The sequence below is a fragment of the Athene noctua genome, chromosome 3, assembly GCF_965140245.1.
Source record: "Athene noctua chromosome 3, bAthNoc1.hap1.1, whole genome shotgun sequence".
NCBI lineage: Eukaryota > Metazoa > Chordata > Aves > Strigiformes > Strigidae > Athene > Athene noctua.
Window position 1 is genome coordinate 31,532,537 of NC_134039.1, and position 10,850 is coordinate 31,543,386.

General features: G+C 44.8%; 1 protein-coding gene across 5 annotated transcripts; it reads right to left on the minus strand.

Moving 5' to 3' along the window:
• On the minus strand, positions 1 to 6,998 carry POLR3H (RNA polymerase III subunit H). 5 transcript variants are annotated; one of them, XM_074902578.1, is made up of 7 exons: positions 6,945 to 6,998; positions 6,449 to 6,620; positions 5,135 to 5,231; positions 3,429 to 3,515; positions 2,367 to 2,430; positions 1,551 to 1,758; positions 1 to 876 (listed from the first exon to the last, which is right to left on the minus strand). In XM_074902578.1, the coding sequence occupies exons 2-7, from the start codon at positions 6,557 to 6,559 to the stop codon at positions 823 to 825; spliced, it is 621 nt and encodes a 206-aa protein (XP_074758679.1). In that variant the 5' UTR covers positions 6,560 to 6,620; positions 6,945 to 6,998; the 3' UTR covers positions 1 to 822. The 5 variants fall into 5 exon arrangements, with proteins under 5 accessions (XP_074758679.1, XP_074758680.1, XP_074758677.1 ...); XM_074902579.1 differs by having other exon boundaries at positions 6,941 to 6,977; XM_074902576.1 differs by lacking the exon at positions 6,945 to 6,998 and having other exon boundaries at positions 1 to 692; positions 799 to 876; positions 6,449 to 6,932.
• Between the last annotated feature and the right edge of the window lie 3,852 nt (positions 6,999 to 10,850).

The following is a 10,850-nucleotide window of genomic DNA, read 5'->3' on the forward strand; positions in this document are numbered from 1 at the left end:
TACTATTTATTCCATCTCTGGTATTAGCACAGGGATAAATACCCCCACAAATCAGGTATTTTAACTTGCTCAAAGAAGCCTTGGTCCATTTCAATTCATAATTATGTATTTTTAGCCAAACTCTGGCAAAGTTTAGCTCATTCTACATAGATACAGCCCACCCAATAAAGTACTCCCATTCAACACAATAAACAGCCTGTAGCCTAACAGTGGTAATCTTCACAGAGCCTAACCTACTTTTGGGTAAACTATGGTCATTCCAGTTCTTTTTGGCTGACTTCATCCCATGGGTTAAGTTCACACTCATAGCAGAACATTACCTCCACCCTCCCTGCCCTCCCATCAGTTGTACTCTCCAGAGTACCACACCTTTATTAACTCTAGCCTTTTGCTGTTTCTTCTCCACTTCCTGTAAAAAGAAGGGCAGGTTTCCACCCGCCTGAGATGAAGCTCTCAGCCCAGGGAAGCAATACTTCTTGACAGGCATTCTCTCCTGCTTTCATTCAATGAAGTCAACTCCCTTCTTAATTCAGGCAAGTAAAGACCTCCCCAGTTTTCCTTCCAGGGCAGGAGACCAAAGCTCCAGCTGAGTTTGTTGCTGCTGTGCTCAAGGCTTTTTGTGCCTGTAAATTCACTACTACAGATCACTGACATCTCTTGAAAGCGACTGTCTTGATCTGGCAGGTTGGAAGCTGAAGGGGAAACAGAGAATGGCAGGTCTGATTTCTCATTCAGCTTCGGAGGGGCAACAAACACCCGCAGGATCCCATTATCCCCCCAAACATCCACCAGAAAGACCTGTGGAGCAGGCTCTGATGGCAGCTAACTGTTTGTCCACCACGACAGGAGACCCAGGCCTGGCTCACTGATTGATCCCTGTTCACAGAGAGAAGAGAGTGCACAATTGTAAAATGCACAGACAATACAGGAGTAAACACATAAAACCACAAAATGTCTCCCCCCTGAGTTATGAATGAGCTACTTTTTTTTTTCTTATCAGCCTGCTTGCTTTTTTTTTGCTTATCAACCACTTGCCCAGACTCCTTTAAACCTCACCAACACTACACCAAGCATTCAACACTTGAAAATCAAACACTTGCCCATTCCACCTCCTGACCGTCCCAACATACTCCAGCTGTGGGAAAACACAGCTTCCATTGGTTTGGATCCATCTTTCTCTTGCACTGTACACAGGTGGGTCTTGCACCGCTGGGGAAAGACCATTTAGCTGCTGTGTAAACCTTGATGTGGTTCTCCCAGCTCTGTGCTCCTTGTACACTCACTCTCACCTGCAGACCCTGCATCCACAGTCTGCTTTAAATCATTTTCCTGGGAAACTCTTAACAACCACAAAGTGTTCCAATGAAAACACACAGCAAACACAGCACAACCACAAGAACAATCTCGTTTCTCCCTTTCTCCACTCCTTTCATTTTGTGATTGCTTCACAGTCGGCTTAAAGCAATCAGTTCCTTGGGAAAGGGATGCTATTTTAGACATAGAATAAACCACAACGTTCACAGGGCCGTATGAATTATGCACATAGTTACCACAAGAGTGTAGGGTGCCTCTTTCTTCTGGACTTCTTCTGTGGCATTTGAAGTGGAAGCCTCTGCAGAGCTCGGCCCTGTTGGTGATGTATCAACAAACGTTTCATCCACGACTCGGAAGCGGATCTCCTCCCCAATGTCCATGTAAAGGTCATGGGCCCCTTCTTCCGTCTCGTATTCCCATACCCACACCTGCTCTGCTTCATCGCTGGCCACGCCAAGGGTTTAAGGATGAAAATAATCACTATTCTGCCTGACAGATCCCTTTCTGACAGTTTTGGGAACAGACTCAGTTCAAAGCTTTTCCACAATTAATTCTCAAACCACAAAGCACTGTCCTAGGTCATCATCTGTGCAGCCCAGGACCCCTGTCTTGTTTCTGAATTTCCTGGTTCAAGGTGCATGTTTCTGGGCAAAGTTCAAAAAACCCACACCAAACAAAACCCCTCAAACCCAAGATGACCTCGCTTACCACAATTAAGAATATTAGACATACCATGTATCCAGACATTACATGATGTGGTAAACCCAGCATTCAGTCTTCAGCAGCAGCCAAGACTAGAGGCAGGGATTACTATGCGGGTGTTCAGGGGACACTGCCATTCATTTCTATCCGCTGGCACAATGATCCTGCAAAACCTAATAAACATGAGGCCTGTCTAGCTGTGATAACAGTCTGCAGGACTTGCCCAACACAGCGGCTTAGCTTCTGCCACTGAGCACCTTCATTGTTGCAGTAGTGAATGCCTGTTGGGCCAGCACTGCACAATCTTTTGAAATGAAGTAGTAAAGTTATCAAAGGTGATCAAAGGATACAACTTAGCTGGCTGCTGCAGGGATTCTGGTGGGATGACAATATCATCAAAGAATCCAATAGAAACTGCGGAGAAAAGAATTTGATTAAGACTGAAATGATTCTTTGCAAATGATGTACCACAGCAATTCCTAAAATGCATTTCTAGACCCATCCTCCTTCCTCTTTCAGGAAGGACATCTGAGATCATGCAGGAATTATTCTTTGAGCCACAACGCTCAGTTTCAGTTGGCAGCAAAAACAACCACCCAGCTGAAAGTACATACAGCAACAGAGGGCACAGTCTTCATGCCCGCTGGGAAAGGAAAAGGCTGTTTGGAGCGGGATTGGAAATGAAAGCGTTCCAAGAAGTGAGTCAGATGCTATAGAGTTCTGTGACAGAAAAGAGCTTAGAAATCACAGATGTAACATGTTAAATAAAGACCAATATAACGTTAGAACAGCCCCCACCTCCCCCTTGAGCATTCACGATGCTGAATTTTATCAGAGTGGACATGCCCAAATTCAGCAACAAATACACCCATGACAATCTTATTGTCCTAACTTAACAACAGAGCAGAGGAGCTTGCTTGCATAGAAGACTCCTACAAGAAAGGAAAGCAACTCATCAACTATGTATTCCATGAACCTGACAGCACTTTGTGCTCACAAAGACATTTCCCTGCCATGCTTTCAGGTACAGAAAACAATTATGAATTTGCACAGAATTATAGGGAAGATATATTAGACCAGCACGAGCCAATACTACCACTTTACATAAAACAAGTTCTGTTAACTGAAGCAATAAGATGACTCCGGTCTACGCTCCAGATGGGCTTACCCGTTCTTTGTGGGCATGCACATAAATAACAAAAGGAAAGGGGAGTGCAGACAAAACCATCAAGGGCAGGGGAAGCTGCCAGTCTCAAACTACCAACCACCCTCGTGTCAGAGCAGCGTTAGAGGCCCGTAATTAGTCTTTGACTAGTCTACACACAGCACTATACAACCTGAAATCACAGTATCTCGAAAGACCCAAAAGCTCCGCGGCTCATGTGCCCCTAATGTTAGAAATTGCAGTTTACCGTGGACACCATCCTGACTGCAGCTTTTAATCTGTCCAATCAGAATCTCATCCAGGAAGGGATGGAACACCACGTAGCGGAAATGCACTTAAAAGAAAACAGGTCATTAATGTTATGCCCGTGTTAGTAAACTATACTCCTTCCACAGGGTGGCAGCCATTAAAACAAAATCCCACACCCTATATGTCCTCTAAAATGCTTACCCAGTTTCTTCTACAATTTCCTTACAGGCACTGATTAGACAGAAAAATGGGAATAAAAGTTCTGATTCCTAACTGTTTTGTACGAATTCAACAGTGGTTGATCAGCAGTGTCCTGTTCTCTGCTCTTCAATCTTGCAAGTTCACAGAATGAAACTGTGAGACGAAGAACATGGAGCAGGGCCTCTGCTTAAGTTACAATATGAGCATTCCTGCACAGTGCTTCAAGGCCAATAGTATCAGTTGAAATTATACTTTCTTGTAATAATTTTGTTCCTTTTATCTTTGTTAGCAATGCTGTATTTTCTTTAAATATCTGATATACAATATTATCCGAGTAAAGAAGATTCTCTAACATAACTGGATTTCGCATCCAGGTTAAATAAAATGTTTCTAACTAAGCATTTTGCATTTATAATTATACAAATGCTATACTAAGACAATCTTAGCCAAACAATGCTTATGAGCAATTTAACATTATTTTAGCTGTCTATATTCCTTTTACATACAATCAGGCAGTACATTAAAGAAAGTCTTGTTACCAAACACAGCAGGATTTATCAAACTGCTACCCCAGATTCTGAAAGCAGACTTTTTTCCAAGCTCAGAGAGAATATATTCTCATTTCAGTTCAAGGAGTAATTCCAAGTTAAGAAGCTGAATGGAGATTAAAGCAAGAAGGAAAGCCTGTCATCCTCCTTTAGTATTAGAGAAACTTTTATTTGCAAGGAGCGAGTTCTATTGCAGTTAAAATTTAGACAAGGGGAGCCACATACAGTCAGTTCCCTTCTAACAGCAAAGATTTCATTTGCTCAAGCTACACTTCCATATTGAAAATTTAAACTAGAAAAATGCATATCTTAGCAGTTTAAAGAAATTTAAACTTTAGAAAAATATGAAATTTTATATTATGCATTTACTTCCAGTTTTTACACAGACAGATTTGCCAAAAATCAAGGTAAAGAAATTAGTCATTTCTTTTTTTAAAGTGACTAGAAATGTATGCTGAACCAGATCTGTCTAAGTCTCAAACAAAAATGTAGCACAACTTCCAGCTAGGAAAACAGCATCAAATGCTGTGCAAACGTTATTATGTAGAAGCATGTTTCAACATTCTAGCTAGGGAAATTAAGCTTCAAAAAGAAAAAATACTAGAGAAACACACAACAATTAATACAACTTATTTTCTATGTGCAGATTTCCAGTTTAATTTAATTTTAAATTAAATTAACCCCTTTGTTACCCCACACCTATGGCTCTAATTGTAGAACAGAGATGGGCTGTTGGAGAAGGCAAACAGGACTGGCTATGTAAAGCTGTATTTGTACCCAAAAAATGTAAAGAAAAGAAGATACTTTTGCCATGTTCCTCATGCCCTCCTAATATGAACAGAGTTAATGAACTTCAATAAATCCCTTTAAATTTCTTTTCCCTAACAACTGAACTCAGTTCTACATTTCCAGATCACTAACTTGCAAAACTATATAACTGACAACAAGCATACACCTTTGGTATGTGATGCACCATCTCCAGGGAATATGTATGAATCTTCCAGCTTTGTGATATCATACAGACAGATGCACAGGCCAACATTGTATACAACCTGCTCAAAGAAAAAAAATAATTAAATGCAATAAATCAAGCAACCAACCAGGTTAAATCAAGCAAACCATCAAATTTATGCACTACACACATGTTTTCAAAAGAAGGCAACAGAAGGGTAGCAAGATGGGAAGGAGGCTGTTTTGGTACACTCCCTTCAACAGCCCCAGGCCTAACCACACTGCATTGTAGGGGAACCCCTAACTTATTCAAGTGTTACAGGAGCATGTGTTTTCATTGGCACTGGAAAGATCACTGCTACAAACAGAAACCCTTGGAGCAACTGTCAGAAGTGAGAGAACTGACCTGCCAATATAGTAAACAGCTGCTCACAGACATTCACCAGCCTCACAGCTTCTACAAAGGCTAAATATACTTTGCGCTAGAGTTCGGCTCTCAGAAGCCTCTAAGCTTGCCTTTGTCTTTAATTATATTAGCTCTGGGGAGAGATGAGGACAACACTAACACTTCGTTTCTCTGCTACTTCTGAGACGGCTTCACAGCCTACAAAATCTGAGGCAACTACCAGACATCAGTGGATGAGGAAAGACTTTTGCTCGTCTGTATGATCTGCTATTCACAACCCTTGATCACTTCAGGTTGCTCTTTTGAGCTCCCTTCATGTTTCCAAGCTGCATTTTGAGTTTTGCACCTGCCTCACACTGAAAGCCATATGCTAATCACAGTCCCAGGGGCCACACAGGGAAACTGTGACCTCCTGGTCTACAACAGAATACTTTTTTACACCCTGCACCAAAGACCTTCTTACTGCCACATTGTATTTCAAGTACTAAGCACAGACCAAGACAGCTATTAACACCTTCATTTCTCTTCCAGTATTACTCTTTCACATTTATTTACATCACCTTTTTTAAAACTCCCTCACTGGATAGGTTAGCGTGTCAGAATCTTTTTCAGATTACTGCCCTACACACAATCTAGCAGTTACTCTCACTTCTCTTCGATGCTCCTCTGTCCCATCTGGTGTCTCTGTATCTTCCCATTACAGCATTAGCCATTATAAAAAAGTCCCCTTTGAGGTGATATGTGGCTGTCTCTTTATTCACAGTCCCTGTTATTTCAGTTGCTAGGGATGGTGTTCACATCTAAACTACTCTATTCCCTCACCACACATCTCATTAGGAACAAATAAAAAGGAGAAAACACTCAGGGGATGTTATGACACCTGCATCAATCTCTACATGACGCATGCTTTACCTTATTGGCCAATTTCTTGTTTAGCTCTTCAGCAATGGATTCATTTAGCTTCCTTTGAAACTGCCAGGGAGGAATTCTTACTGTGTCAGTCATCTCTACCAGGACAAACATGGCGGCAGGGTGCACCTCCGAGGAGAGCGAGAAGACACCAACAGCCTCAGGAACCAGAGCACTGGAGGAACAACCAAGACCCCCAACACCTAATGCGGGGCGGGCCTGGGAAACCACCCCAACCTCTCGCATGGAGCTTAATGGGGCAGCTCCCTGGCTATCCCAAAAGGGGGTGCGGGGGGTAGGGTTGGAAGGCGGCTGCGTTGAGGGGGAGGAAGGAGGAGAGCGTGAAGGCGGCCACGCAACCGCTGTTGGGGGTCGGCGGCCAGGCAGCCGCCGTTGTAGGGAGCGGGGGGAGCGAACCGGCAGCCGGGAGCAGGACGGGGACGGAGACGGAGAGCGCGGCCGGCCCGGCGGGGCAGCGGCCGCTCCCTCACCCACCTACCGCACACAGACCCCGCCACGCGCTCCCCAGCCTCACGGCACTTCCGGCGCCTCAGCCAATCGCCATCAGCGGGCGGGCCCGCGCCCTGATTGACGGGGCGTGGGGGCGGAGCCCTGTCCCGCCGCTCTCGGCCGGGCGGAGCGACGCGCCCCGCCCCGCGGCGGCCATTTTGTCCCTCCTGAGTGCGGGGGGGGCGGTGTCCCAGACCGTTACCGGTGCGGGGCTGCGCTCGGCTCGGCGGATGTCGGCCGCCGCGGTTTCTGGTGGCCTCTGTGAGGGGGTGGTTTTAGTCAGTATAAACGTGGAAAGACTCAGCGGCCGGGCGCCCTGCGCAGGACTGCTCTGTGTACCTACCCCTGCCTGTCCCCGCACTGCTGGGGTCTCTCTGGGCCGCCCCGGAAAGTGGCTTCCGTGCTGCAGCCGTTGTGTCACTTCAAACAATCCACAGTTGCATTTACTGTAATTTCATTTCTAATTTTCGTAAGCTTCAATCCTGATGGGGCAACAGTGATCAAGGTTTGCACCTCTGAGAGAGCACCAATACTTACGCTGTTTATCCCCCTATACAGCAAAACCAGGGGGATTTATAGCCCCCTTGCACCTGCAAGGTATTCTTCACAGCAGTGACTGCCCAATACTTAAGGTTATCATCGGGAACAAATTGTGTGTAAAATGTGACATAAAGCTGGAATAATTCATTCTGAGTGTTAATTGCAACAAAAATCGTGATGGTATGATTTTGCAGGCCTTGGTGAATTCTGCAGCAATGTAAGCAGCATGAGGGATGGTAGAAAACAAGGGGGTGTGCTAATGTCTGAAATGTCTTGAGAAAAACGGAAGGAGGTTGTTTAAAGTGTGTTTAAAAAAAGATTCGCCAGGAAAACCAAACATCTCTGGCTGACAGTCAAAACTGCACTGTCAGCATAATGGCTTTGATGCAAAGGCTAAGTATGTCATCCCCCACACTCCCCAGCAGCACCTAGTGGGACAGTAATGAGTGGTTTATATAAGAAATCATTAAATGTTGAGCTGTATTGGAACAGGAAGAGGAAAACGAGGTTGGAAATACCATGGCTAGGCCTCATTAACAAGATACCTGTCTTGGCCAAGGAGTTTCTGATCTTTTTGCAATTATTCCTGTTTCACCAGGATCTGTTGGGTTGTGTTGTGGTTTTGGTTTTTGTGTGTTTTTTTTTTTTTAAATAAACATGGCTGGTCTGCACATGTTTGGCATGTTTGTATTAAATGGGGGACCCAGAAACATGTTTTCCCCTGTCACCTGAGAAGAACAGCATTTTTCTTGGATCAGCAAGGAGCTCTGTTGCCAATGCAGCAGACACTGCTCTATCAGAACACCTCAATCCCAAATCCCCAGCATTTCTTTCTCTCCTCGTCCTACTTTAGGGAGCCTTACAAAGGCTCCTTTCTCCTCCGCTATAGTTGTGGCTGCGCTAATCTTGGCATAGCACAGTTTTGCTGTCACACATGCTGCATCCCTTGCTATTCTGTCCTGGCCTCATGCAGATCTGGTGGTGTAAGGTTTGAACTTTAGCTGGAGTGCAGTTTTGCAGGTATCTAGATACTTTTTCAAAAGAGAGAATAGATCCCCTGTCCCCCTTCTGATGGCAGGGGAAGAAATAGCTTTGGTATCACATGAGGAGGTAGAAGTTAGACACTATTGATATTGACAAGGTGATCAGTCTTGATGCTTTTGTATATAAGAACTGTAAGGTTAAAAAGGGGCAGGAGCTCAGGGTAATAGTAGGCTGAATACCTGGGAGAACATGGGAGATAGAGAGAAGTGGATGGACAGAGTCGTATCACTCTTCAATTTCTAGCCCATCCTTGACCCAACATTTTTCATGCTTCCAATAGCCATGTCCCATTGGGGGCTGTTCCACAGCCCCTCAAAAACAGCTGTGTGAGCAGCAGGTCTGCAAGGCCTCGCTTCATACTGGCTTGTGTCTTATTCTCATAAAGTGCAGGCACCAAGGAAGCTCTTCTAGGGTGGGGACATGCAGAATCTCTCTTGTATCAGCTCTATGGCTGCCAACAAGGACTGAACACTGCAGGCTGTTCTTCAGTAAGGATGACAGGATTTCTCTATGCAGCTATGTATTTTGGTGGAACTTGCAGGTGCTTTGATACTACTCTGAGGAAATCAAATTGAAATGTGTGGAGAGGAAGCTGGCAATGACAGTGTCAGATGAGCTTCATTACCTTAGATACCAGGCTACTAACACCACCAGGGCTGAGTCTGGCAATTTCTCAGCCTCCACCAGTAACATCACAGGCTGTGGGAATATTTCCAGTCTCACCTGCTGCAGGTAACCTCCCCCAGTCTCAAGCAGTGTGTGCCTGGGCCTTTCTACATGTGATGGATATTGCTCTTTTGCCACCTAGGTTTTCTCCGTGGAGGAATTCCATATCTCATAAGCACCGTCTCCAATGTAAAAATATAAGCAAAAGCCAAACTTTGCCCTGTAAAGCATGGGTGTTGTCTCAACTCAGCTATTGATAGCACTCAGAGTTACACTCTATTTAATGATGCAGCTAAGGTATCTTGATATCGGAGATTGTGTGAACAGCTTCATTTTGCTGAGAGGTCTCTTTTTGTCCCAGTAGTATTGACACAATGAATAACCACAGTGCCTGTACACACATTTTCATACATAACCATAAAGTGTCTAGAGTCTCTCTCAGCAATACTGGGGTTTTTCTGATATATGGGAGCATGCTTCTTGTTTACTGGGTTTCAGCTGCTGGAATCCAGGGATTGCACAAGGGTCTTTCTGTCACTCAGAAAAAATCCCAGACATTTCTCATTCTCATGATTGTGCAGGAAACTTGGAAAATACTATTTGAAGTTACCTGAAGGCTCAGAAACTGTGAGGAAAATGAAAGAAACCCTCAAATTATTTTGTTGAAGATCTTCTCTGCCCCCACATCCCCATGGCTGTTGGGGAAAATTGGCTCAGGGACTTTGGAGGAGGTGAGTGGTAATTTGCATCTAGACTGTTTTGGCCCTCCTTCGATTGACTCCAAAGGAATTATCTATCTTCTCACGTACAAAGTCCTCCACGCTCCTGCCTTTGCTTCCATCTCTGCAGGCATCTCTGGCACCCCCACTCCCACACTCTGTTTGATCAAAGCTTCCCCTCTTCTCCTTTTATCATTTTTGCATGCTTTAGACTCTCTGCCTCCTCCACTGCAGCGCATGCCCAGAGCCACCTTCCAGTCAAACACTCTTTGAGTTCCCTGTGCCTTTTCTGTCAAGAGCCTTTGGTGACTACGTGGGAGAGTCAGGTTCTGATGCTCGTTCTGTTCAGTTTATATTGTTTAACACGTGCAGCTGGGCACATGGCTAACCCTGGTGTACCGCAAATCAGGTGGGGAAGTACAGGTATTTATGATATTCAGTGTACAAATGTTAAACGAATTCCTGGGGAAGAAGAGGGCATGCCTGTATTGCATGTCCCCAGCACTCTTCTGGCCTCCAGCTGTTTCCAGCTCAGGATCCTCCTGTTCTGGATATGTAGAGCTGTGTCATGGTTTAACCCCAGCTGGCAACTAAACTCCACACGGTGCTACCTCACTCCTCCTCAGTGGGATGGGGGAGAGAATTGTAAAAGTGAGAAAAGTCGTGGGTTGAGATAAAAACAGTTTAATAGGTAAGGCAAAAGCTGCATGCTCAAGCAAAGCAGGACAAGGAATTAAGGAATTAATTCACTACTTCCTGTCGGCAGGCAGGCATCCAGGCACCTCTAGGAAAGTAGGGCTCCATCGTGTATAATGGTTACTTGCGAAAACAAATGTCATCCCTCTGAACGTCCCCCGCTTCCTTCTTCTTCCCCCAGCTTTATATACTGAGCATAACATCATATGGTATGGAATAACCCCATGGTC

Coding starts and splice junctions, on each gene's coding strand:
- POLR3H (XM_074902576.1), bottom strand. CDS start 6,691: ATGCGAGAGGTTGGGGTGGTTTCCCAGGCCCGCCCCGCATTAGGTGTT. Junction 2,431..3,428: donor CAGTCAGGATGGTGTCCACG/GTAAACTGCAAT, acceptor TTTTCTCCGCAG/TTTCTATTGGATTCTTTGAT. Junction 877..1,550: donor AGGCACCCTACACTCTTGTG/GTAACTATGTGC, acceptor CTCTGTGAACAG/GGATCAATCAGTGAGCCAGG.